This window comes from Vicia villosa, linkage group LG1 (genome assembly GCF_029867415.1).
Source record: "Vicia villosa cultivar HV-30 ecotype Madison, WI linkage group LG1, Vvil1.0, whole genome shotgun sequence".
NCBI lineage: Eukaryota > Viridiplantae > Streptophyta > Magnoliopsida > Fabales > Fabaceae > Vicia > Vicia villosa.
The window spans coordinates 29,063,198-29,091,127 of NC_081180.1; the positions used below are offsets into that span (position 1 = coordinate 29,063,198).

The window sequence follows — 27,930 nt, forward strand, 5'->3', positions numbered from 1 at the left end:
AACCCAATAAACCCTAAATTAGAAAGGGAAAAAAATGAAAACTCAGTAATCCCTAACTTAGAAAGAGGCGAAACATTAGACTTTTTAGTAGACTTGTCTTCCTTCTTTCGTTTCAGAAAACACTTGTTTCATTTCATTTCGTTTGCTCTAGCTTCTGGATTCCTTCCTTTATTTGCAGCCTTCGTTCCTTCGTTCGCATTCATTTGTATTTGCAACAACTCTCCTATGTTCTTCCTACATTTCAATCAGAGAAAATATAAGTAATGAAACGAGATTGAATGATGAGATCACAATATTTTTCCACTTCAACAAATACTAATTTACCTAAGCAACATCTGACATCTTCTAGACTTTGACTAGCTCCTATGACGTAAGGACAAACGTGACTCTATTAAAAGAGATATTTTTTAGTTAGGTGAATTCTTATCTACCCAACTCAAAAAGTTGGATAATGTTACCTCCTATGTAAAATGCTTTGAAAATAACAAACAATTATAATATTTAATAAATAATTAAATGTGTTAAGATTATATGGCATCATGTGATTGGCAGAATGTACACTACCCAACTTTTTGTGATGGGTAGAGAAGTTGTCCCCAGTTAGTTAGACTATTTACAATGGTTTCCAAATTCAACACCCTATTTTTTCACTTTTTATACTTCACATCATCTTCTCTCTCTTCCACCTAATAATTCAACACACATTCAACTTTAACTCACTACAATAGTTTTGTTTAATAAAATTCAACACCCTACCCCACTACTTTTATTTCATATTCTTATTTTCTTTTATATTTTTGTTTTATGATTATATATTAAAATTAATTGTATATTAATATTATTATCAATTGAAATTATGAAAAATGATGAATTTTAATATTATTAATTATATATTAATATTATTATCAATTGAAATTATGAAAAATTATGAAAAAAGTGGAATTTTTTGGTGTGTCCAAATCAATATAGACAAAAAAAAATGATGAATTTTGGTGAAAATAAAAATAAATAAAAAATTTATTTACTACATTAAATAATTATCATGAAATAAAAATATAAACACTCACAACAACCAATAATAATTTGCCAAAAATATTATGTGGCCCCCACTAATTTCTCATTCATCATGTTGAATGTTTTCAACACTAAATAATCCACATCACTTTCAACATATGATTCAACACACCATTGTACCAATTCAACTATTGAAAAAAAATTCAACACCTCCATTGTAAATAGTCTTAAGAGACCAATATGAACTCTTGCCTAAAGATATGTGATGAAAAAGATATTAAGCTAATTTAATAATTAAATAATATTTTATAAATATTTCAACACGAGAAGTTACATAGAAGAAGAAGAACTTTGGCAAAGACTGAGAAGAAAAGGCATGACGCACCTGTTAATAGAAAACAAGTGACTCGCTTAAAAACCAATAAAAATCACAACCTTAACAAGCGTATTGGCTTGAGACACAGAAGTCATTTTAAGAAATACAATGTTTTCTAAACATTTTTCTTTCTTCCTTCTTGTCCTTCTCTTCTTCCTCTCTCTGACTTCTCACTCTTTTGCAGCAGACACCACTTCTTGGGTGAAAGCTGGTTATTACTATTCCGGCAGTGAAATTTCAGCTTCAGAAATTAAATCAACACTTTTCACTCACCTCTTATGTGCTTTTGCCTTTATAAACTCCACAAACTATAACATCTTTATAAACTCTTCTGAACAACACAAGTTCTCCACCTTCACCAACACAGTAAAGCTCCAAAACCCATCTCTTATAACTCTTCTATCAATCTATGGTGACCCAGAAAATTCTACAACTTTCAACTCAATGGTAAACCTATCTTCTTACAGAAAATCTTTCATTGATTCTTCCATCAAAACTGCAAGAAAATATGAGTTTCAAGGCATAGACCTTTCTGGAGTCTCACCGAAGCAAGGTAAAGAGCTTGCGAATTTCGCAACCCTTTTGAAAGAGTGGCGAATCGCGATAACTTCTGAGGCAAGAAACACTAAAAAGATGGAATTAGTGTTGGTGATGGCAGGTTATTATCTCAAAGCTTCAGATTCATTTAGTTACCCTTTTGAATCAATGCAGAAGAATTTGGATTGGGTTCATTTTGTTGCATATGATTACTATCTTCCTGAAAAGGACAGTGTCACAGGTTTTCATGCAGCATTATATGGTTCATCTGGTTGGGAAAACACTGATTCTGGTATCAAAGAGTGGAGAAAGAGAGGATTTTCTTCTAACAAACTAGTAATTGGTTTACCTTATCATGGATATGCATGGACACTTGTGAAACAAGGTGAAGGTGGTGTTGGAAAACCAGCTTCTGGTCCAGCCATTACTAGGGATGGTTCTATGGCTTATAAGTGGATAAAAAGTTACATTAAAAGCTTTGGAGATGGAGTAGTTTCAAGCTATAATGATACTGTTATAGTGAATTATTTCACTGTTGCTTCCAGTGCTTGGGTTAATTTTGATGATGTAGAAGCTATTAAAGAAAAAGTATCTTATGCAAAGAAAAATGGATTACTTGGTTACAATGTGTTCCAAGTTGGGAATGATGACAACTGGGTCCTTTCAATGGCAGCAGGTAAATTTTTTCTACCCTTTTTTGAGCTCCTTACTTGTTTTTGACTCAGTCAAAGGTCATTACTTGGTCAAAGTTTATTTAAAAGTTACTATTTGTTATTATGTTTATAGTATTATTTTAATATTTCATGTGACTATTTAGTGCAGTGTCTCACACTCAGTACAATAGAGTAAATCCAAAATCAAAAGAAAGAAAATGTAACTCTCTCTAATAATAAATAACCACTTGAATAAATTTGGACTAAGTCAATAATGTTGAAGTTGGTTTCAACTTATTTGTATAAACTCGTTAAGATAGCTTATGAAAATGGACTAAATTTTATATGTAAAGAGATTGACTTTATTTGATCTTTTAGTGTGAAACATAATAATATATTAACCATGCCAAAAACTTTATTGTGTGGAACAAAGATCAATAATCAAAATAAATAGTTTCAAACAAAATTAATATACGCTAAGCAGAATGCTAAAAAATTTCATATGAGTAAGGAAAAAAAGAGTACACAATTTTTTATTTTTTTATTTAGATTAATAGTAGATTTTTTTCCGTATACCATTTTTAAATTTCACATCACATACATACAAATTATTATTTATAAAGTTTGAATTCATTCTTCAATTGGTTAACATTTACATAGTTACAAATATAGGCTAATAATATGTATCAATTTTTAAGCATTGATTCGTACTTATAATAATATTTAAAACAACAGAAAGAGAAATATTTAAAAGATAGACATTAAAATTAACACTCTACTAACTGTTATCTCACATACACATTTACATCTACCCGTGAATCCATATGAGTTGATTGTAAAACTACATATTTGAATAAAATCATTTTCCAGTTCAATTCAAATAACATTACTTTTTAAGATATTGGTCATTTTTTCCAAACCTAAAATTTATTATAGCTTTTCTGTCAAATATCAGTTTTAAATGCTTCTTATTATATCATATTTACCATTTTTACAAACCTACAACAACTTCCCATCAAATTTCAATTCTAAATTAATATATACACTTCATAGTATCTTCAAATTTCAGTTTTAAATGAATATTTTCTCTACAAAATAGACGTTTAACTTTATAAAATTTATAAAATTTTAAATTATTTAAATTATTTGATATTTCATTGAATAATTTTACATAAAAATATAGTAAATCTTTAAAAAAATATAACTAATAATAATAATTTTAAAATTTATTTTAAATTTATATAAAATTTAGTATGTTTGATAATAATATATAATGATAATAATTAAAAATTAAATTAATTTTTTATAAAACTCCAATTTAAATAATAACTCAATTTTAAAATATAATAATTTTATCGTGAAAACCGTATATCATTATTAAAAGATAACATATTTTAATCTAACAAATAATATTTAATTATACTATAAAATCGAAAAAATATGATTGCCAAACATTGCATTTTTCCTATTTATAAGTTTATTTGAATAAAAACCATATAATATAAAAATTAATATTATATGTCTTAATTATTAATAAGCATTACAAAATAAAACATACTATAATTACACAAAATATAATTGATTTAATAACAAAATTATAATTTATAATAATTGATTAGATTTAATAAATTTAATTATAGAATGTTTTTTAAATATAGTTAGGTTATTAAGAAATAAAAGAATTCATTGGTATTAAATCAATGTTTTGTTTAATTACTTTTAATTTTTCATAAAACAAATCTCTCATATCTCTCACTCTCATTTGTCAAGTTTAAATCTATTCATTCAATTGATTAATATAACACCCCAAATTCTACCCGAAAATTATAATGCGGAAAATATCAGAGTATTTAAAATTTCAAACAACATATTGGAGTATCACATATCAATTTAAAACTTCAACTTGTATGTCATTTAACTATGATACATAGCATTCGAATAACAGTCAACTATCAGCTTTATTCAACTCAAACAACTTGGAAGTATAACAAGTACTTCATATTATTCAACTTAGATTCAACGGTTATAATAACAACAACTAAAACATTAACAATATAGAACAACAATGTAAACAACCCCCAGAGTGCTACGTATCAGAGCGACACACCAACAGGACTCGATGAAGCGACAAGTTTCCACAGCTATACTTGAGTACCTGCCCATTTCCCATGGTAGGGGAAACATCAGCAGCAAGGGTGAGATATCAGACTATATAAATAGGATCATGATAAATCATATATTAAATAAAGAATATAAATGAATCACCGCCTCACACAACATCAACATAAACATCACAAAGAACATAATCAATGAATAGTCATGATATCAACATATAAACATATTCGACAGGTCATCATATAAGCATCATCAACAAGTCAACACATATGCATATTTATTATATATCAGAAATTAGGCATATTCGGTTAATCGCATTCACAAGTATTAATATCATCACTCTATTCATTAAATCACAAATTCACATCTTCACATAATTCCATCATTTAATAAGTCACAAAAATGCAATCACTATATAGTCACAAAACGTCACAACTATGAATCACATAAGACACATGGGACATGACTCATGTATATGCATGTGGTACCAATCGGAGCTTCAGCCCCCGTCACCAATTGCCCAATTCAGAGGCACAAGGCATAAGCCTTCGTCAAAAATGGTATACGGGAAAAAATCTACTATTGATCTAAATATTTTTATATACGTAATATACTATTGATCCAAATATTTTTGTAAATGATATTTAAACAAAAATGAAGTCTGTATACAGCAAAATAATCTATTATTGATCTAAACATTTTTATATACAAAAAATGTTATTTGTGATCCAAATATTTTTATTCAAAAATGGTATACGGGAAAAAATCTACTCCATACATTCCTGTTTATAAGCAAATTTTGAGTTTTTAGGTTCAATCAATAAATATTGTATTTGGATGATATAAAGACTAGATACATCTTGTATTTAATGAAAGTAAAAAGTTAAAATTTGCTTATAAATAGGAATGGATGGAGTACTATTGATATAAATATTTGAGAAAAAAAATCTATTATTGATTTAAATATTTTTATATACGAGAAATGATATTTATCATCAAATATTTTTTATTCAAAAATGCTATACGGGAAAAAATCTATTATTGATCTATATTTTTTTATATACGAAATAATCAATTATTTATTTAAATATTTTTTTTTCTTTTTTAACATTTTATTTAAAATAATTGATGTATCCAAATGCGCGTAACCGAACAGAACCCGTTCGTATGCACGAGTTTGTTACTAGTTATAAATGATGTTGTGAAAACGATGAAAAAACAAAGTATAATAGGGAACACAATAAAAAAACAAGAAGAACAAAAAAAATTGGTTATAACTGTTATTCTTTACTTTCTCTTTAAATAAGATTACAAATGTTACAAGAATAACAAATAACTCTCTCACCCTAAATTAGGGTTTGCCGTATGCAATGATGAGAGACTAGTATGCTATTTATAATAAATCTAACATACTAAACTAATGGGCTTTTTCACAAATACCCATTACAAGCCAACTTAAGGTACAAGCTAACTTAAACAATTGGACATTACAAACACACCCAATTTGAAATACTAACAACCCTAACATTTCAACACCCACATACTAGAACACACTTCGACTACAATATGTAAGTCTTTGACACATTCTCTGTCGAAATAGAAAGCTACTCTTCGACCCACTAGAGTTTGACCCAATTCTCACAAATCTCCACCTTGGATCAAACTCTATAACATCAAAGAACAAACTAGCTTTCTTCATGCATCTTTATCAACTATATACAGTGGGAAAACTTGTAACTTGGCAATGTCTTCGTGATCATAATAGCAACGTTGTGATCTGTCGAAACCTTCAGCACTTGGACTTCTCCACGCTTGATTACTCCTCTGATGAAATGCAATCTCACATCGATGTGCTTAGTTCGCTCATGATACCGTGAGTATTCGAAAGGTGATTAGCACTTTGAGTATCACATTTAGCATTGATACCTCGACCTTGAAGTTTCAGCTCATTCGCAAAACCTTCAAGCCATAATGCTTCTTTCACAGCTTAGTTAGTGCAATATACTCCGCCTCAGTGATTGATAAATCAACAACCTTCTGAAGTGTTGCTTTCCAACTAATTGTTGTGCCAAACATAGTGAAAATATATCCAGAAATAGATTTTCTGGAATCTATACAACTTGCATAATCAGAGTCAACATATCCTTCGATTACTTCTTTACTATCTTCACCCAAGGCTCCATCGTAAATTAAGAATTTGTTCACAAACCCATTTATGTACATTAGAATCCACGTCAATTCTTTCTAGTGAGCCTTTCCAGGATTCATCATGTACCTGCTTATAAGACTTACTGCATATGCTATATCGGGTCTAGCGCAGACCATAACATACATCAAAGAACCTACTATATTAGCATACAAAATGCTATTCATATAAGCTCTTTCGACATCAGTACTGGGACACATGCTTTGAATTTAACATACCAAACTTTTTGAGAATTTTTCGTAGGTATGCCTCTTGAGATAAGCATAATTTCGACTGCTTTTTATCTATTCGAATGTCAATCCCAAGAATCCTGGATGCAGCTCCTAGATCCTTCATATCAAACTCCTTATTGAGTTAAGCCTTTACCCTCATTACATCTTTGACATTATTGCTTGCTATTAGAATATCATCCACATAAAGCAACAAAATGACAAATGAATTACCAGGTCGAAATTGGAAGTACACACAGTGGTCAAACTAGCTTATAACGAAACTTATGTGTGTCATGAACTTGTCGAATCTCCTATTCCACTGTCGAGGAGATTTTTTTAGTCCATATAAAGATTTGTTTAGCTTGCATAGATAATCTTCCTTCCCCTTTTCGACATACCCTTTAGGTTGCCTCATCAGGATTGTTTCATCTAGATCACCATACAAGAATGCATTCTTCACATCTGTTCTAGTTCAAGATCGAACTGTGCCACCATGGAAAGCAACATTCGAATGAACTTATGCTTCACAACAGGAGAAAACACACCATTAAAGTCGACACCTTCTTTCGGAGTGAAACCCTTGCAAACAACCTTGTCATGTATTTTTTTCGATGCCACTCCTTCGATCCATTCCTTAACTTTGAAAATCCATTTACAGCGGACTAACCTTGCCCCAACAGGCATCTTAATCAGTTCCCAAGTGTGATTATCATGAAGAAATTTCATCTCATCATTCATGGACTTCAGCCATTCAGTCTTATTTTGACTCCTCATAACTTCCTTATAGTCTATAGGTTCTTCGTCTAGAACCTCACTTGTAGAGATTAAGGCATAAGCTATAAGATATGCATACCTAAGTCTCTGAGGTGGCTTGATGACTCTTCTCGACCTATCTCTTAACAATAGGTAGTCATCGACAGTTTCTCAACTTCCTCAACATCTTCTGCTTCTTCTTCGACTTCATCAGGGATATGCAATTCAACATCAACATGCTCCACCTCAACAGAAATCTCTGCCTGTTCCAGCTCTTTGTCTGATATTTCTGCACTTCGACCATCATCAGTTTTCTTAAAAGCCATTTCAGCTTCATTGAAAACTACATCTTGACTGGTGATACTCATCTTGTGACATGGCTATAGGCACCATAGACTACAAGCTTTAAATCCTTCAGGGTATCTCATGAACATGCATTTCAGAGCTCTAGGTTCGACCTTGTCTTGCCTAATGTGAGCATAGGCTACGCAGACAAATACTCTCAGTTTTTCGAGATCCGGTGGATGTCCCGACCAAACTTCTTCAAGTGTCTTCATATCTAACGTAATCGAAGGACATTTGTTTATCAGATATGTTGCTGTCGAAATAGCCTTAGCCTAAAACACCTTCTTTAACCCAGCACAAGTCAACATGCATCTAACTCTCTCTAAAATAATTCGATTAAACCTTTCAGCCAAACCATTTTATTCTGGAGTACCTATAGTAGTTTTGTGCCTTGCAATACCAGAGGCTGCACAAAAATCGTCAAACGCCTCATTGCAAAATTCAAGGCCATTATCGGTTCTCAACCTCTTGACCTTTCTGTTAGTTTGATTTTCGAATAGAGTCTTCCAACTTTTGAAATTCTCAAAATTTTCGTCCTTAGTCTTCTGGATGAATACCCATAATTTTCTAGAATAATCATCTACTATGGATAGAAAATACCTTGCTCTTGAATGTGATGGACACCTTGCAGACCCCTAAAGATCAGCATGGATGTGATCAAGGGATCCATGTGTTCTTTGTTTGCCTTTGTTGAACTTCATTATGTAATATTTTCCAAGTATACATGGTTCACAAAGCTTCAGCTTTTCGACTTTGTTTCCACCAAGAAGATTTTATTTTCCCAATTCGACCAGACCCCTTTCACTAACATGGCCCAATCTCATGTCTCAAATTTATATCTTCGACAAAGGTTTTGTGGATGCAACATTTGTCGAACCAATTACAACTTCAGCCTCAAGGGTATACAAGCCTTATTTCTTCATGCCTCTCAAGACTTCCTTTGATCCCTTCATGACTCTTAGGATACTTTTCTCTCCTTGTAAAACATATCCTTTCTTTGTTGAATTCACCAAAAGAAATCAAACTTCTCTTCAAATCAAGAACATGCATGACTTCAGTCAACAACCTTATTGACTCATCATGGACCTGGAATCTCACAAATGACTTACAAAAAAAATAATAATGTTCTAAATTTTCAAAAACAATTATTATTTTCTACTCAAGTGTTTATTGATCTCTCAAATTCTCAATACATGAATCAAACAACCCAAAGTTTTTAACATTGTTTTAACATTTCTTTAGATACCACCAAAGGTCTTCCGAATTCCAAGAATACAATCCTAAACTTTTATACTCGTGTCTCTCTAAGTTTTTCTCAATAGGATCACTAATTCTTTCCACTTTTTTCATACTACGCAAAAGTGAAGATAACCATATTTATAATGGGTGAAGATAACCATATTTCTCAATAGGATCACTAATTCTTTCCACTTTTCTCAATAGTTTGGTACCTTAACACTAGGTGAAGCAGTCATATGATTAGAAATAAGAACTATTTATCAAACTTGATGAATTAGTGAAGAGCTCCATTAGGCTTGTAGACAATAACATGGCCACATCAAAAGGAACAAAGATCATTCTTGTGAAGAAGAAGCATATACAAGAATACATTATATGTGACTTCTATGGTAAGCAACATGATCAACTCGGGTCAATTGCTTGACAAAGACTGCACATTGAGGATAGAAGATAAAGAGCTCAAGGTTTTTAATGGAAGTATCAAGTTAATCTTTAAGGAACCCTTATCAACCAACATGACATTCAAGATTATGATCAATATTTTAGATCATTAATGTCTTGCATAAAATAGATTTGGAGGCCAAAATTGGACTTGGCATCTGAGATTTGGCCATCTCAATTTTAGGAGTCCCAATCTGATGCACATGAATAAAATGGTGTATGGCCTTCCCACAATGTGACAAATGTTACATTTCTAAGCAATCAAGAAGGTCTTTCAAACATGACTTGCTAATGAAGTCACACCAGAAATTGGAAATTGTGCACTCAGATGTGCGTGGTCCTTTGAAATGACCTCACTAAGAGGTAATTGCTACTTCTTACCTCCATGGATGAATTCACTAGGTATATATGGACTTATCTGTTGGAAAAAAAGTTGATTTGTTCACCAATTTTAAAAGATTCAAGTTGCAAGTTGAGAAACAAGCTTAGTATGCAATCCAAAGGTTAAGAATTGATGGTGGTGACGGTGGAGAGTACACCTCAGCTTAATTAGCTCAGTTTTTTAAAAAGGAAAATATTGAGCATGAAATGATAACACTTTACACAAACCATCATAATGACATTATAGAGATAAAAATAGAGGTATTTTGACCATGGCAAGAAGCATGATCATGGCAAGGAAAATGCCAAACCATTTTTAAGGCGAGGATACCTCAATTGATGTCTACATCATCAATAGATGTCTAATGAAGAAGTTATACAACAAGAATACCCATGAAGCTTGTATGACTTAAAACCAAGTGTTGTAAAATTAAATATTTTTGGCTCATTGTGTTATAATGTACTTGAGCAACTCAGAAGGAAGCTTGATAATAGAGTTTAAGTCGTAATTTTTGTTGGCTACCCTTCTACAAACGCATACAAGTTGTTCTCATCAATTGAGAACAAGGTGATGATTGGTAGAGATGTGGAATTCGATGAAAGTACATGATGGAATTGGGCTAACTCAATGTAGGGGTGAAACTTCAAGTCACATTAAAAACACTCTTCAAGATGATCAACAAGTAATATAAATTGAGACTGAACCTGCACAATCTCGAGAGGTGAGAAGATTAACAATATCCGTAACACAATTATTCAAACTAAATAATTATAAAAAGTTCCTAAATCAAACCATAAGAGAAATTTGAGGCCTAATTGAAGAAGTTGTGATGGTTGAATTTGATCCAATAGATCATTTCAAGCCATGAAATGTGAGAATTGGGAAAATACAATGGATGAAGAGATCAAGGTCGTTGAAAAGAACAAGAATAGGGAATTGGTTCATTATTCAAGATAGAAGGCAATAAATGTCAGGTGGGTTTATAACCTAAAGTTGAAGCCAAATGGTGACATTTCCAAGCATAAGGAAATATTGGAGGCAAAAGGCTTTCTTCAAATGTCTAGCATTGATTTCAATGAAGTTTATGCCCTAATTACAATGCTTGAAACCATAAGGCTGGTTGTAGCCATTGCAACATATTGAGGTTGGAAGATGCGCATGCTTGATGTAAAGTCAGCCTTTCTCAATGGACCCCAAGAAAAAGAAGTTTATGTAAAGGAAATACATGGTTTTGAGGTTAAAGGGAAAGAGAAGATGGTTTACAAGTTAATAAAAACTTTGTATGTATTGAAGTAAGCACCTAGAGCATGAAACAAGATGATTGATAGTTTCTTGATCAAGCTAAGTTTTAACAAGTATACATTAGAACATAGAGTATATGTGAAAGGTTTAAGTGAACAAGACCAACTCATCATATGACTATATGTGGATGATTTATTGGTCAAAGTTTCTAATAAAGATGATTTAGAAATTTTCAAGGCAAACACAGAGAATGAGTTTGAGATGCCAGGCTTAGGAAATTTGGACTTCTTCTTAGGAATGGAAATTGTTAAAATAATGCATAAAGTTTTCTTGCACCAGAAAAATATACATAAGACACCCTGAATAGGAGGTTCGAGATGAGAAATTTCAATCCTACAAACACACTTCTAGAGACCAACTTCAAATTGAAGTAGGAGTCAGAATATGATTTGATGGATAGTACATTATACAAGCAGATCATTGGATCATTGAGGTATCTTTCCAATATGAGGCATGATATTTGTCATAGAGTGAGATTGCTGATTAGATTTATGGATAAACCAAGCTGATGTCATCTACTTGTATCATAAAGGCTCCTAAAGTACATTAGAGGTTCAAGTGACCATTGAGTACTTATGTAAAACCAATAAAATGCAAAATGGAAGCTAAGGTGCACAGTTACTTTGATTTAGATTGGAGTGGTTATCAAGATGACGGAAAGCAAAACAAAATACATGTTCATGCTTGTATCAACACCAATATCATAGAGTTCAAGGAACCAATGATTGGGACTTTGTATTCATATGAAGTAGAGTATGTTGCAGCCTCTTATGTTGTATGCCAAGCACTTTGGTTAAACATGTTACTTTAAGAGTTAAAGGTGAGCATTTTTGTAAATCACGTCTCCAGTGGACTATCAATCAACAATTTATTTGGGAAATCATCCTATAAGCCATGGTAAGAGCAAGCACATATAAAGGAGGTAACATTTCCTTAGGATCAAGTTGGTAAAGAGAGGTTGAGCATTGAGCATTGACAAAATCCTTGAAGTATGCAAGATTTGAAGGGCTTAAAAGGTTAATGGAAATGAGAGTTTGGAAAATCTGAATTAGGAAGGGTGTTAGAGTATAATTTAGCTTTTAGTAATAGTTTTGAAAGTGTAACAAGTGTGACTTGCAACACAAGTAAACTGTCATAGTTTGAGAGTTAGTTGGTATAGTTTGTTTTAATCCATCCTAATCGTGTTAAATAGATCTCTACCATTGTAATATGTGTAATTCATTCTTAACAACATTTCTTTTTCTCAATTGCTCTTTATTATCTTCTATTTTTCTTGATTTTCAAATAACTTAAATTACAAGTTACCCAACATTGATGACCTGAATTTTTGTGATACACTTCCACACTTTAAAGAAAATTAGACTTTCATTTGATATAAACACTTGATTAAGTTTTTTATCCAAAAAAAAATACGACTGATTCAAAAATTATAAAAACCCTTGTTTACTCTTGTTTGCTAGTAAAATTTTAGATGTTATTTTAGTACTGTAAATTAAACAACATGCTCTTGAAACACAACTTCGAACTAAAGAATAGTTGATTAGAGTGGACACATATTTTTATCAATATACTGGTTTTTTAACTATGGATTAACATTTATATCTATTTCTTCAGCTCAAGAAGTAGATGAAGATAATCATATCAAAAAATTACTGATAATTGTTCTGCTTATAATTATGGCTGCTGCTCTTCTCTTGGGAACAATATTTTGTTACTACTACTACCACTACTACCAAAGTAAGGATATAGTTAACTTTCACCCTAGAGTGATAAAATTGAATAATAATTACAATAATAATATAATAATTAAATAATAGTAATAAAGATATTAGTATAATTTTTATTTTCATATGTTTTTATATATTTTACAATGTTTTGACAGGAACCATAACCATTATTACAAAAATGATATACAAGTTGAAGATATATTTATCCTCGTCTGAAGAAGATGTTGATGAAGATTCTTATGACTTAATAGTATTTCGTTATCTCACAATTAAAGTAGCAACAAATAACTTCTCAAAAGAAAATAAGCTTGGAGAAGGTGGATTTGGTACAGTGTACAAGGTAATAGAAGATGTGAAATGTAAATTTTAGTTTAGTAAAGCTTGCATGGATTTGGTGATATGCATCCATAGTTTTTAATGTTAAGCTTTAAATTTTTCTAGATGATTCATGCACTATATTACATCCAGCAAATTTTAATATTAAGAACTACTTAAACCTCTGCGCAAGAAAAGGCAGAAAATATTTATGGATCATAAATACCAAAATATTTTATGTTGTTTTTTTTATGTCTACATAAATTGAGAGTATAAGAGTTGAGTAATTCTCTGATAATAATGTTATGATTTGATTTTGTCAGGGAAAATTACGCAAAGGACAGGAAATAGCTGTCAAAAGACTCTCAAAAACCTCAAATCAAGGACTTGAAGAGTTCAAAAATGAGATTACGCTCACCGCAAGACTACAACATGTAAATTTAGTCAGACTTTTTGGTTACTGCACAAAAAGGAATGAGAAGCTTCTTGTCTACGAATACCTCCCAAATAAAAGCTTAGATCATTTTCTCTTTGGTCTGTAAACATCAAGCCTAAACAAATCATGTTATCTGCTTTGTTCCTCTATAATACAGTTTTTTGTTACTAATACTTCATAATTGAACTTAATGCAGATCCAAGGAAATCAAGTCTTCTAGATTGGAAGAAACGCGTGAATATCATTGAAGGGATTACTCAAGGCCTTCTGTATCTCCAAGAGTACTCAAATTTTACTATAATCCACCGAGATCTTAAAGCTAGTAATGTTTTGTTAGACCATCAGATGAATCCTAAGATATCTGATTTTGGACTTGCTAGAATTTTTGAAAAGAATGAACTTGAAGCAAATACAAGTAGGATTGTGGGAACATAGTAAGTAAATCATAATCAATAATGTGTTACCAATGTTTGTTCCCTCGATGTCTCTAATTACTCTATTGGCTTTTGTAGTGGGTGTGTACCACCCGAGTATGTCAGAAAAGGCATATACTCACCCAAGTATGATGTTTATAGTTTTGGAGTCCTTCTTTTGCAAATCATAAGTGGGAAGAGATCTTCACATTATTACAGCTTAGATGAAAATATGAACCTTTTAGAATATGTAAGTTATCTATGTGAAATAATAAAAATTTATTTTTCTAATAATATGTGACAAAATTTCACACTTATGTTATATAACATTATTTTACCACATTCGTGAAATCTTGAACAAGATCTTTAGTAATTTTCTTGATATTGTAACATAAAAGAAAATTGCTATTTCATTTTTTTAGGCATATGAGCTATGGATGGATGGAAGGGGTGTGGATTTTTTGGACCCTTCATTGGATGATTCAACATCTCATTGTAAAATCATGAGATGCATGCAGGTGGGTCTTTTGTGTGTTCAAGAGAATTCAGCAGATAGACCTTCCATGTTAGAAGTTGATACATTGCTCAAGAATGAAGTTACACATATTGGTACTCCCAACATTCCCGCTTTTTCGATGAAAAAACACGAAGATGACAAGGGAGATTCATCTACGTCAAGGTTGAAATTTTCTTCAATCAACGATGTTACAATTTCTGAGATGGTAGCAAGATAAATAGTGTACCTTCTAAGAGTTTCTAACGTAAAAGCAACATTGTGAGCACAATATAATAGAGTCAGTAAATGAAAGTGCAACTCGTTGGCTAATTGATTTCACCGATTGACATGTGTGGCAAGATATGCCATCAATTTTTAATCTATCTATAAGCCATCAATGTTTGAAAATTCTTCCTAATAAAATGATGAAAGGAGGGACAAATTTGACGGTTGTTTATTGTCTACTTATTGTCTACTAGTTCACGATCTTGGTCCACAATTATAACAGTCAATTGCTTTTCATAATTTTCGTATGATGTTTCAATAACCTTGACGTTGTTCCAACAACCAACACCCATTTTGCAAAACAAAATTTAATCTAACTAGGATGTTTTGAAATTCCTTCTATTTGCAAGTTTGTTGAGTGTAACAAAGACATGTACAACCAGGGGTCACTTTTAACACTTATACCAAAAAAATTATATACTTCACAAAGGAAAGCTTATATAAATAACTGGCATTACAGCTGCAACTAACCCCAATACATTCAAAACTTCAACTCTCTTAAGCCTATTTTATGGACCAGAGCCTCTTAATTTACAAATGACAAGAACCATTTCCTTGTATTGTTCTTTAGCTTATACTCAAAGAGTAGATGTCTACACTTGATTGAGTTCTAAGAAGACAATAACACACAAAACACTAGAATGTTATGCTCCACACCATTATCTTGGTAACATCTGAGAAATTGTAACATCATTGATTGAAGAAAATTTCAACCCCGAGTTAGATGTATCTCCCTTGTCATCTTTGGATTTTTTCATCGAAAAGGCGGGCATGTTAGGAGTACCAACAGGTGTACTTTCACTCTTGAGCAGTGTATCAACTTCTAGCATGGAAGGTCTATCTGCTGAGTTCTCTTGAACACACAAAAGAGCTACCTGCATGCATCTCATGATTTTACAATGAGATGTTGAATCATCCAATGAAGGGTCCAAAAACTCCACACCTCTTCCTTCCATCCATAGCTCATATGCCTACAAAATGAAACACCAACTTGCTTTAATGTTTCAACATCAAGGAAATTCGGAATATTTCGTGCAATCTTGCACGAATGTGGTAAAATAATGACGGATAATAGAAAATTTTGTCGCTTGTCATTAGAAGAAATACTTTTCTTAATCAGATAGATAACTTACATATTCCAAAAGGTTCATATTTTCATGTGGTCCGTAATATTGTGAAGTCCTCTTTCCACTGATGATTTGCAAGAGAAGAACTCCAAAACTATAAGCATCGTATTTGGGTGAGTATATGCCTTTTCTCACATACTCAGGAGGTACATACCCACTGCAAAAGCCAATACGAATTATTAGAGATATCGAGAAAACAAACACCGGTAACATATTATTGATTATGATTTACTTACTATGTTCCAACAATCCTACTTGTGTTTGCTTCATGTTCATACTTCCCGAAAATTCTAGCCATACCAAAATCTGATATCTTGGGATTCATCTCATGGTCTAACAAAACATTACTAGCTTTAAGATCTCGGTGGATTATAGTAAAATTTGAGTACTCTTGGAGATAAAGAAGGCCTTGAGTAATTCCTTCAATGATATTCACACGCTTCCTCCAATCTAGAAGAACCGATTTCCTTGGATCTGCATTAAGTTCAATTCTGAACTATTAGCCCCTAAATATGTATTATAGCTAAACAAAGCAGTTAGAATTATTGCTATAGAGTATATGGACTTGATGTAACAGACCAAAGAGAAAATGATCTAAGCTTTTATTTGGGAGGTATTCATAGATGAGAAGCTTCTCATTCCTTTTTGTGCAATAACCCAAAAGTCTAACTAAATTCACATGCTGTAATCTTGCTGTGAGTGTGATCTCATTTTTGAACTCTTCAAGTCCTTGATTCGAGTTTTCTGAGAGTCTTTTGACAGCTATTTCTTGTCCCTTTCGTAATTTTCCCTGACAAAATCAAATCATAAGTATTCACAGTTTCTATTTGGATGAAACATTTCACAAACAGATGTATTTTCAAATGCTACCTTATACACTGCACCAAATCCACCTTGTCCAAGCTTATTTTCTTTTGAGAAGTTATCTGTTGCTACTTTAATTGTGAGATATCCAAATACTATCAAATCAGAAGCATTTCCATTAAGATCTTCTTCAGCTTCTGAAAAACATATCCTCAGTTTGTATATCATTCTTGTAAGAATCGTCACTGTTCCTGCCGAAATATAAGAGACAAACAAAAAGATAATTTATTTATTATTCCATTTTATCACTTTATGGTTGAAACGCTACAGAAAAATGGTGTGTCTATATCAGTGTCGGTGTCCATGCTTCGTAGCTTGAAAGTTAGTTATATCCTTACCTTGGTAGTAGTAGCAAAATACTGTTCCCAAGAGAAGTGCAGCAGTCAAAGTTGTAAGCAGAACAATTATCAGCAAGCTTCTGTTATGATGATCTTCATCTACTTCTTGAGCTGAAGAAATAAGTTAAATAATTGTTTCCATAAATTCTCTGAAAGTCTCAAAAGTACTTATACCACTAGATAAGCTCAAATAAGTCAATTCAAATAGATTGTGTCGAAATTTCAAGTCAAATTTACCTGCCTTTGAAAGGACCCAGTTGTCATCATTCCCAACTTGGAAAACATTGTAACCAAGTAATCCATTTTTCTTTGCATAAGATACTTTTTCTTTAATAACTTCAACATCATCAAAATTAACCCAAGTAGTTGAAGCAACAGTGAAATAATTCACCACAAAAGTATCATTATAACTTGAAACTACTCCTTCTCCAAAGCTTCTAATGTAACTTTTTATCAACTTATAAGCCATAGAACCATCCATAGTAATAGCAGGACCAGAAGCTGGTTTTCCAACACCATCTTCATCTTTTTTCACAAGTGTCCATGCATATCCATGATAAGGTAAACCAATTACAAGCTTGTTAGAAGAAAATCCTCTCTTTCTCCACTCTTTGATACCAGAATCAGTGTTTTCCCAACCAGATGAACCATATAAAGCTGCATGAAAACCTGTGACACTATCCTTTTTAGGAAGATAGTAATCATAAGCAACAAAATGAACCCAATCCAGATTCTTCTGCATTGATTCAAATGGATAACTAAATGAATCTGAAGCTTTGAGATAATAACCTGCCATCACCAACACTAATTCTGTCTTTTTAGTGTTTCTTGCCTCAGAAGTTACCGCGATTCGCCACTCTTTCAAAAGGGTTGCTAAATTTGTAAGCTCTTGTCCTTGCTTTGGTGAGACTCCACTAAGATCTATGCCTTGAAACTCATATTTTCTTGCTGTTTTGATGGAAGAATCAATGAAAGATTTTCTGTAAGAAGACTGGTTTATCATTGAGTCGAAAACTGAAGGGCTTTCTCTTCCACCATAGATTGATAGAAGAGTTATAAGAGATGGGTTTTGGAGCTTTACTGTGTTGGTGAAGGTAGAGAACTTGTGTTGTTCAGAAGAGTTTATAAAGATGTTATAGTTTGTGGAGTTTATAAAAGCAAAAGCACATAAGATGTGAGTGAAAAGTGTTGATTTAATTTCTGAAGCTGAAATTTCATTGCCGGAATAGTAATAACCAGCTTTCACCCAAGAAGTGGTGTCGGCAGCAAAAGAGTGAGAAGTCAGAGATAGGAAGACAGAGAAGAAAGCAAAAATGGTGGGAAACATTGTACTGTTTAAGGATGAGTTCCACTGTCTCAAGACTCTCCTTAACTTTGTGATGAGTGTGACAAATTTTATGTATACGTGTTGCCTAATGCCAATAGACCCAACAATACCAAACACACTTTCTATATGGAATTATATATTGATATCAGCAATAATAAATAAATAATATTTTTGCTAAAGTTGAAGAGAAAAAAATCTCAATATCTATCTTAAACATACACGTAACATTAGATGTAGAGAATATGGTAGAAGTTATAAGTTTCTTGTCAAATTGATTTTAACTTGGGTTAGCTTGGGTTGGAATTTTCTATCGACTAAAAATAGAGGAAATGTTGAGAATATAAGATAGGTGACTAATACCTCAATTCTCTTAAGATTTTCGATTAATATACAGTGTTGAGGTCTCTTGAATCTTAAATGTTTAGTTTGGTCACATTATCAACGCTCTCTGGACTCCCCAACAACTTGGTAGGCAAGAGTTAGCATGAAAAAGTCTTTAAGCCTATAAACATTCTATAACAACAGAAAAAGAAAATGTATACAAAGTTTTTGATTCTGTGTTGCTTGTATATGTTTTTGTTGATGAAATTGAACAGAAAATAAAGATAGTATAGAACCACAACCAGAATTATTATTATTTTTATTATTAGATTGAAAAGGCTAATCTATACAATGATTGAAACATTAAATTATACATTAAATGAACACTGTTACACTTCTACAACTTTGCTTCACTCATCAAGCAATTTAATTACATTGCCCCTCATTGTGATCTCATTCTCAACTCAACTCAAATCACTCTCTGGCTGCTACAACTGTTGCACCTTCCACCTGATATTAAGTAACATAACAATTATAAGTTAAGTTCATTACTAATAGAGATCAACATTAACCAGAAATTAATTGGTTTTCATTTTGTTACTTTGAAGGTTGCACCCCAGATTTCTTCTTCTTTGGCCGGCACAGCAGTAATCTTATTTTTAGGATTCTCATAGCACATCAATCCTCCAACAGCCGTCGAGTAGAAACATCCTATTCAATTACAACGCAATTAGTGAGACGTTAAATCAAGTCGAATTTAAACTCAAACATAATGTTTGTGTCAAACTCGAGTCAGGTTTCAAACTGACTCGAGTTTAGTCCTAAGCAGACGATAGAAGATGTCAACATACCTTGAGGGAAAGAAGCAAGTGATTTGCCACAAGCACCTTTAAGCAATTCAGCATCATCAGCAAACACTACATATCCATCAGCAGTTATGCCCCAAAAAAGTGGCACCTTACCAAATTGATCCTATCAAAAACAATACAATACATTAATAGCAAAATGAGGAAACCATGGTTGAGGATCATGGTTATGGTTAGGATTAGTACTACTTACAGATGCAACAAAGAGGGTGGAAGTGGATTTGTCAAAAAGTATGAAAGCAAAGTCGCCACTGAGATGGCCAACAACATGATTGGGAGGATAAGGCGCTCTGTCGCGTAAAGCTTTGTAAGCTTCAATCACCAAAACTACTTCATTAGCAGACTTGGCCAGTCCATATTGTTGTCTTAGGCTACCCAGGTTATCAAGAGCTCCCTCAAATATGCAGAATATTTCATCCTTTACACCAAACATTCTGCCATTTTTCATTCAATATTTACAATTTAGATAAAAACTTACATATAGAGAGGTAAACTTAATAACTTTGCACAATGATAAATCAACACTTAGAGCATTGATTGAAGCAAAAATTATTTGTGAAGCTTACACTAGTTTAAATCAATTTGTTATTGATTATTTTTAAAAGTTTCCTAAATACAAAAATAAAGTTTAATTATTTTTTTATTTTAAAAATGACAATATCAAATTTTTAAAACAAAATATAAAAATATATTTGATTTTTTTAATTTATGTTGTAGAACACTAGTTAACCTATTTCATTTTTAAAATATAAGTAAAAGTTAATTAAAGTTTAGAAATGAAACTAGAAGTTTACCTACCCAACCACTCAAATCAGCCTATCCGGGATCACAGATTAGATTCTCTTATCTTCTAATTAAAGTTGATGGTTTGATTTATTGTTATTTTTTGTTTCTAATAGGTTTCCTATTAAGTTACCTAATGGTTGGTTTGATTTAAATATTGCTTTAATTTATATAAATTTTATCTTAATTTTTACAAAATTAATTTACATATAATTTGGTGTAATATTGAAATTCATCCAGATAAGCTGCGCAACTTATTTTTATCATCTAAAAAGGAGCAGGAGTGTAGTTTGTTTTCTATCTGTTTTTTATTTTTTTTATAAATTTTATTATGTTAAAATAGATTTTGAACATATAAATTAAAATCAAATACTTTATATATTACATAATTAATTTTAATATAAAACCAATTTTCTAAATAATAAACAAATAAAATTTAAAACGAAATATTATAATTTAATTAATCTAGTACTGAGTGATTGGTACTAGATTTGGTAAGGATGACCAGGTTTGATCCTGTAATTAAGATTGGGAGGAATTAAAACTACTTAATAGCATAATTAACCTTCAAATCTAGATTAAACGGTTCAATGGATCGGATGGTAAATACTAAAATCAAAATAATATATTTTAACAAAAGTACATAATAAAAATAAAAATAAAAAGTGGTCTATTTACATAATTATATTCAGTAAATAAATAAAAACCGAAGCTGAAACCATTAAAGCTACTAGCTTGTATTGGAATCTTATCTTTTCCCATGTAAAATTGGCCACACATAACAGGATCTGACTTTGGTATGAAAATGAAAATCCATAAATTTTGGTGATGGATTGAAATTATTTCTTTTTAAAAAATAAAAAAAAACAGTGATCAAAAACCATTGAACATAACGACGTCGTTTTAGATGCATGTGATCGTGTTTAATTACCTTGGTTGCAACGACGACTCGTTCTGGTGAGTATATGCAAACCGAACTTGATCTCCGACTTCCACCGACACTGTTGACGCGTTGCTCTCGGTGAAACGCTTGAGCAGAGCCGACGATGTTGTTTTCGGCGACGGTGTTCGGCTACCGGCTGCAACGAGCTCGTCCGGTGGGGACACGACGGAGCTGCTGAATACACCCAACATAATTAACTAGTCTGATAGATAGAGTAGCTCTTTTTCTTTTGTTATGAAAAGAACAAAGAATGAAATTAGTGAATACTATGAAAGGAAGAGTGAGTTTTGTTTTGTTATATAGTGGGACGAAGATGGTAGGTGAGTCATCATTTCATCATCATAATTATTGAAACTTATGACAAGTAATATTAGTCTCATAATAAACGTCTTATTTAAGTTATGTGCAGTTCTTAGAAAATGATTAGATACACTAATTTTAAAGATAAAAATTATTACCTCTGTTCCTTAATATAAGAAGAAATCTACTTTTTAGATTCATTGAAGAATTAATGTATCTGGAAAACGTATATTGATATTATAAAGAGACATTTATTTTGAGATATTAAAAAACTGTAAATGAAACACTTATTATGAGACGGATGAAGTATAATATTTTTTATTAAAAAATATTTATGACTTTAATGTAATATTTTTGACTTAATTGCAACTTTGGTCTCTTTATTTTGTCCCTTTTTTTATTTTAGTTTTTCATTTTTAAAACTACGATTTTAGTCTTCTTTTGAATTTTCTATTAGAAAAGAGATAAAATAAAGACTAATTTTGCAGGAAAAAAATAAAATATGAGGACGAAAATTGCAAAAAAAAACTAAAAAAAGAATTAAAATAATAATTTTTAAAATAGAGAGATAAAAATAAAATAAAAAAAATAAAATAGAAGACTAAAATTGTAATTAAATCAGTGCTTTTTACTTTAGATTAAATATAATTAAATTAATAAAAGTTTAATGAATTTAGTCAAAAATTGAATCAAATACTTAAGTTTTATGGATTCAACTTTCTTTCATATTTGAAAAAGTTATTGTAACGTGTTGGCAGCGGATAAAAAATTTTTCAATTAAATTGATAATTCAAACTAAATAAAATCGATTAGTATTGATTTGGTTCTAAATCGAACCAAATTAATAAAAAATTGATATGATCGGTCCAACCATTATCCATCTTTGTCTACACTTCCTTTCAGCAGAACACATAGCTAGAACCAAACTCTAAAACATAGAAATTAGAAACCATACGTCACAAAAAACATGTTTTCACTTAACTGCTGCTCTAGCTGCCCGCAACTATTGTTCCTCTCACTACCATCATTTTAATATGTTATGATCGTCTTCTTCGTGTTCAAGTTCTCTTCGTTAAAATTTTTGTTTACCATTTTTGTTTCTTCTTCAACAAAATTCCTTCTAATCTTGTTACAAAATAGTTTTTATGCGTGTTTGAAGTGTGAAATATGTTAATTGATCTGTGTTTTGTTGTATTATATTTTTTTAAGCTTTGAAATCTTTTTCAAATATTTTGACGTCCAATGTTAACTTTTATATTTAATAGTGAACTTATTCCATGATGCAATGGAAATAATGTCACTCTTTTGTATGGATTAAGAGCAACTTCTAATTTGTTTGAAAAAATAGAGCGTGAAATATATTACTTTAAAAAATAACAGCATAAAATAATAAAAAAACACGATACTGGAGATTATACTAATGAATATAATGTTTTAAAATATAAACACTAGAAACCGATCATCCAAACCAAACCAAACCGAACTAAACCGGTTAGTTTGGTTCGATTTTATTTTTGAAAAATATTGAAAACCAAGCCGATGAAAATATCATCCGTTCGGACCTTTTTTGACCAAAAATCAGTTCAAACCAATCTGATTACACCTTTAGTGTTGGCATTAATTATAACAAGTAATTATATAAGACAACCTTTATATAAACATCAATCATAATTTAAATGCAGAATAGAATAAATAAAATATTCTTAATATATGAAAAATGAAAATGCATACCGAATGTTATATTTATAAAGATAAATCTTCTGCTATTTGATGGTTTAAAGATATCTCCCAACCGATAATATATATTAGGGATGGCAAGCAGATCCAAACCCGCGGGGCTCATCCGCACCCGAATCCGAGTCAACGGATAAAAACCCGAGTTGATTGGGTTTGGGTTCGGGTTCGGGTGCCACCCGATATTTCGGGTGCGGATTTGAATAGTGTGAAACCCGCACTCGAAACCCAAAATCACACCCGCTTACATATATATATATATATATATATATATATATATATATATTGGAAAGTTGTAGAAAAATTGTAGGAAAAATGTATTTTGTGTATTTTTTTACGGGTTTGGGTTAATAAACCTGAAACCCAATGGGTGTGAGCGTGGGAGTTATTTTGCCACCCGAACAGTATTTGAGTTTGGGTTCGGGTGCCAATTTCGGATAGTGTGAAACTCGCATCCGACCTGACCCGTTGCAATCCCTAATATATATATATATATATATATATATATATATATATATATATATATATATATATATATGTGTGTGTGTGTGTGTGTGTGTGTGTGTGTGTGTGTGTGTGTACGCCCAGGCAGGCGCGCGTGCGTGCGTGTGAAACGAAACGATGATCTGAGAGGTTGAACTGATACGGTGTTGTGATAGTCTAAGCAAGATCGGCCCAACCCGTTTAGAGACTTAAAATACATTTTTAAATAAGGCCTTTAAAATGTATTTTAAAATAATAATTTTGTGTTTTCTAAGAGTTGAACTCAAGACCAAAAGAAAAACAGGCCTATATTTTAACAACTCAACTATGATAATAAATGTAACTAATGTATCATTATATATTTTTGTAGTTAAATAAAAAAAATTTGAGGCCTTTTTGAAGCCCAAAATTTTGAGATCTAAAGCCATATTCTAGGTTGCTTGGCCCTTGGGCCGGTCCTGGGTCTAAGGTGCTCATGTGGTGGAGATAGGCTAATATGCAAAGTTAGCACTCCAACGTTCAAGTCAGTAAGAGAGTGAGAAATGTAACGGCAATTGAAAAATAGAACTTGTACTTCGAAAATGGCGCGCTAACCCCTTTAAATAGGAGAACTACTTAGCAACTAAAATGTGACAGTGAGTGTGAAATGTGTATGGCCGTCAAATGGATCTAGTCAATGAGAATGGGTTTTGCGAGTGAAATAATCTGAGTAGTACGAGACACATAATCCATTTATCCTTATTTTGTATCCTCCCAGTGTTGGGCCTTTATGCTTGTGTTGGGTATTTTGGTCCACGCAGAACAGTAGCCCCCAAGCCCTTGTTTTCTATTATGTAAAGTAAGGGTTTTGTAATGGGTAAGTTCACGTCGCCGTGAGGTCATGGTGTGGAGATCTCTAATGGAACGTCATCATTCTTAATAAGCAGCAAATTCGAACAACACTCTTACGTGGCGCTGCGAGGCATTGAGGATGGTCGACACGTACCCGTACTCTCGTTAGCAACCATGTTTAACCTATATTAAGGGCACTCTAGTATCTTTCAAAGCGTTTTAGGTGGTTCTCAATCGTTGATGGAGCGGAGTGATTGTACGGTCTTCAGCTCTCTAAGGGGGGTATATATAGTTTTTGAAGAGTCGTTGTCGTCTCTTAGGGACTATTATTGACTTTGTATAAGAAAGTTATTCACTCTTCTACCTTCCTTTTTAAATACGTTCTAGGAAGAACGTTGATTTGTGTCTGGGAAATTTTGCCCATTGGTTTCATCTTTAACTTTTTGGTCTCTTTTTGAGCTCTTGGGTTCTAAAGTCCGAGCTTTCTATCATTTTCTTTGTTTAACCCGTTTTAGGGTTTTTGGAACAATGGGCTCTTTGAGCTTGTTTTCTTCACCTGCCGTAGCTACATTCAGTTCTCAACATATTTAATCATGGATATTACATTTGTCTAAACCAAGAAGGCTAGTCAAGACATTTTGGGAATTTTGGTAAATTCAGAGATATCGAAAGTTGTTTCGGTTTTCTCTCGTGGTGGTGCTTTTGCTTAGGTGATGATTCACGTGGGTCAATCAGAATATTGAGGTGCACTCCCTTCAAATGAAGATCAAAGGGTCAGTGGTCAGTATGGTGGGTGTGTGATCCCATTCCATAAGTGTTCGTTATCTTTCATTGGTTATCGTCTTCCCTTAAGCGATTTCGAATTTAGTGTTCTAAATCATTTACTCATTGCCCCCTCACAATTCCATCCTATGAGTTGGGCATTCGTCAAAGTTTTTCAGCATTGGTATGAATATAAAGGTAGTAAACTAAATGTGACATTATTCTTCCATATTTTCAAAGTACAAATTGGTGCCAAACTCTACAAATGGTTATGGCTTGATTTCTTTGAGTCAGAGTATCATATAATTTGAGACTTCATCTGACAGTGTGAAACATTTTATGAATCGCTTCTTCCTAGTAGTTCCTCTTTATAGGGATACCTATGCAAAAACTTGTTGTTTGGATCTCTGCGCCCCTTCTATATGCTATATATTGTTCGTAAATATTGGAATTAGAGTCATTTTTTAACTAGAGTCGGAATATACCGTTACTGGGAGAAAGATTTGTCTAAAGAAAAATTATATTTGAAAGTTTAGTTGGTAACCTTCTTCCGGGAACTTGTCTACATATGCAAAATGGTTTCTTCTGATATGTCCTTCAAGACCTAGATAAAAAGGTGCATCCAAACCCGCTGGCTTGTGGATTCCAAATCCAAAGAGGAAAGGAAGAAAATCTTTGGAGGGTGACTTTAGAATTTGTTTCCTTTTTTCTTTTGATCTTCTTCTAATTTATTTTTTGTTTTTGTGTAAAGGCCATGAAGATTGAAAATGTCATACGGAGGTTAAGGAAGTAAATTTGGGTCATTGTATTTCGGTTTGAATTCTGAACACGCCCTCATCTCAGGGGGGTTTTGCTTCAGGCATACCTGTCGGGACCTTTTCTTATTCGACTGTCGGACATGTCATGCAAACTATTTGTCCCCGTGCTAATGATTCAACCATATTTTCTCCTTATCATAAAAAACTTTTCCATTTCCTCGCCAAGAAATGGGGGAAAGGTTATCCCCCATCCCTGAGTTAGAAGAGGTTCAGGATAATGATACTCTTTGTAAGCGCCTCTGATGGTCTTGATCTAAAGGTGATAAATCCTCCACATTGATAGATATAAACCATGTATGGCTAACTCCTTGAGGTCTGAGGACATGTGGTAAATTTTGGTCTTCAATATCTAATAAGTATTACTCCTACTTCTGAAGACTTTCTAACGAAGCTCGTCAAAAGGAGTTCGCCGAGTTGGGTTATCATGCTCGTCGAGCACCATCTATTTTGGCTTTTTGCACTTCTGGCCGAAAAGAAGTTCTCTTGCCTAATCGTATTTGTCAAGAGAGGAAGAGGCGGAAGAAATGGGTTGGTGACCTTACTATTAGAAATATATGCTTGGTAGAGGTCCAGGGTGCTTCCAACTTATTTCTCGCCATAGAAACTACTTTGAAACCTTTTGGTATCTTGAATCTCTAATTAAAAAGGTGAATCAATTTGTCTAGGGAGTATTCGAGAAGAATAAAACTTTGGAAGAGGAAAATCGTGAAGGTAAAGAAAACACGAGAAATGGGGGGTTTAAATTGGGTTTCAAGATTTTTAGTTTTTTCTTAACCAAAACTAACAAAGGAAGAACTGGGAATAAAAATAAAGAATAAGATATTTTTATCCTGGTTCACTGTTAACGAAGTTACTTCATTCCACCTGTCAAGGTGATTTTTTCTTATCAACAAGGACTTAATTCACTATAATCAAACTGATTACAAACCACAAAGACTACTCATCAATGTCTTCTTGAAAAATTCTAACTGTACCCTAGTTTCTCAAGGAACACAATCAACTTACAAGTTGAAATACAAAGAGTGTATGTTTACAATATGCTTCTTAAAAGCTTATTACTCAAATGAAATACAAAGATAACACAACAATGTTTTAGTAAGTTAATGAACAAAAGTTCCTTGCTGTTAAAACTTTTCAAATGAACAAAGTTCCAGCGTATTCAAAATTTCGTCCAGTAGTTCGTTTG

At 32.3% G+C, this 27,930-nt stretch overlaps 4 protein-coding genes across 5 annotated transcripts; 2 read left to right on the forward strand and 2 right to left on the reverse strand.

The window, feature by feature from the left end:
* The first annotated feature begins 1,453 nt into the window (after positions 1-1,453).
* LOC131601646 (class V chitinase-like) lies at positions 1,454-13,466 on the forward strand. The gene is made up of 3 exons (XM_058873528.1): positions 1,454-2,603; positions 13,190-13,341; positions 13,458-13,466. The coding sequence occupies exons 1-3, from the start codon at positions 1,499-1,501 to the stop codon at positions 13,464-13,466; spliced, it is 1,266 nt and encodes a 421-aa protein (XP_058729511.1). The 5' UTR covers positions 1,454-1,498.
* Positions 13,467-13,480: 14 nt separating this feature from the next.
* Positions 13,481-14,762, forward strand: LOC131601719 (cysteine-rich receptor-like protein kinase 25). Its single transcript, XM_058873625.1, has 3 exons — positions 13,481-13,642; positions 13,941-14,151; positions 14,250-14,762. Exons 1-3 carry the CDS (start codon positions 13,481-13,483, stop codon positions 14,486-14,488), a joined length of 612 nt encoding a protein of 203 aa, XP_058729608.1. The 3' UTR covers positions 14,489-14,762.
* An 898-nt stretch (positions 14,763-15,660) lies between these two features.
* LOC131632733 (cysteine-rich receptor-like protein kinase 10) lies at positions 15,661-19,021 on the reverse strand. Of its 2 annotated transcripts, XM_058903471.1 has the most exons (8): positions 18,366-19,021; positions 17,814-18,245; positions 17,577-17,687; positions 17,245-17,429; positions 16,954-17,164; positions 16,611-16,848; positions 16,381-16,531; positions 15,661-16,218 (listed from the first exon to the last, which is right to left on the reverse strand). In XM_058903471.1, the coding sequence occupies exons 1-8, from the start codon at positions 18,901-18,903 to the stop codon at positions 15,907-15,909; spliced, it is 2,178 nt and encodes a 725-aa protein (XP_058759454.1). In that variant the 5' UTR covers positions 18,904-19,021; the 3' UTR covers positions 15,661-15,906. The 2 variants fall into 2 exon arrangements, with proteins under 2 accessions (XP_058759454.1, XP_058759447.1); XM_058903464.1 differs by having other exon boundaries at positions 17,814-19,020.
* Positions 19,022-19,516: 495 nt separating this feature from the next.
* LOC131632746 (stem-specific protein TSJT1-like) lies at positions 19,517-22,091 on the reverse strand. Its single transcript, XM_058903479.1, has 5 exons — positions 21,805-22,091; positions 20,284-20,524; positions 20,076-20,196; positions 19,826-19,935; positions 19,517-19,734 (listed from the first exon to the last, which is right to left on the reverse strand). Exons 1-5 carry the CDS (start codon positions 22,005-22,007, stop codon positions 19,699-19,701), a joined length of 711 nt encoding a protein of 236 aa, XP_058759462.1. The 5' UTR covers positions 22,008-22,091; the 3' UTR covers positions 19,517-19,698.
* Between the last annotated feature and the right edge of the window lie 5,839 nt (positions 22,092-27,930).

Excerpts from the sequence above, each read along its gene's own strand:
- LOC131632733 (XM_058903464.1), bottom strand. The coding sequence starts at position 18,903 with ATGTTTCCCACCATTTTTGCTTTCTTCTCTGTCTTCCTATCTCTGACT. Across the intron at positions 17,165-17,244 it reads GATTTGGTGCAGTGTATAAG|GGAAAATTACGAAAGGGACA; the intron begins GTAGCATTTGAA and ends TGATTTTGTCAG. Across the intron at positions 16,849-16,953 it reads CTTAGATCATTTTCTCTTTG|ATCCAAGGAAATCGGTTCTT; the intron begins GTCTGTTACATC and ends AACTTAATGCAG.
- LOC131601646 (XM_058873528.1), top strand. The coding sequence starts at position 1,499 with ATGTTTTCTAAACATTTTTCTTTCTTCCTTCTTGTCCTTCTCTTCTTC. Across the intron at positions 2,604-13,189 it reads GGTCCTTTCAATGGCAGCAG|CTCAAGAAGTAGATGAAGAT; the intron begins GTAAATTTTTTC and ends CTATTTCTTCAG.
- LOC131601719 (XM_058873625.1), top strand. The coding sequence starts at position 13,481 with ATGATATACAAGTTGAAGATATATTTATCCTCGTCTGAAGAAGATGTT. Across the intron at positions 13,643-13,940 it reads GATTTGGTACAGTGTACAAG|GGAAAATTACGCAAAGGACA; the intron begins GTAATAGAAGAT and ends TGATTTTGTCAG. Across the intron at positions 14,152-14,249 it reads CTTAGATCATTTTCTCTTTG|ATCCAAGGAAATCAAGTCTT; the intron begins GTCTGTAAACAT and ends AACTTAATGCAG.
- LOC131632746 (XM_058903479.1), bottom strand. The coding sequence starts at position 22,007 with ATGTTGGGTGTATTCAGCAGCTCCGTCGTGTCCCCACCGGACGAGCTC. Across the intron at positions 20,525-21,804 it reads GAGTCGTCGTTGCAACCAAG|AATGTTTGGTGTAAAGGATG; the intron begins GTAATTAAACAC and ends GAAAAATGGCAG. Across the intron at positions 19,735-19,825 it reads TCTGGGGTGCAACCTTCAAA|GTGGAAGGTGCAACAGTTGT; the intron begins GTAACAAAATGA and ends ACTTAATATCAG.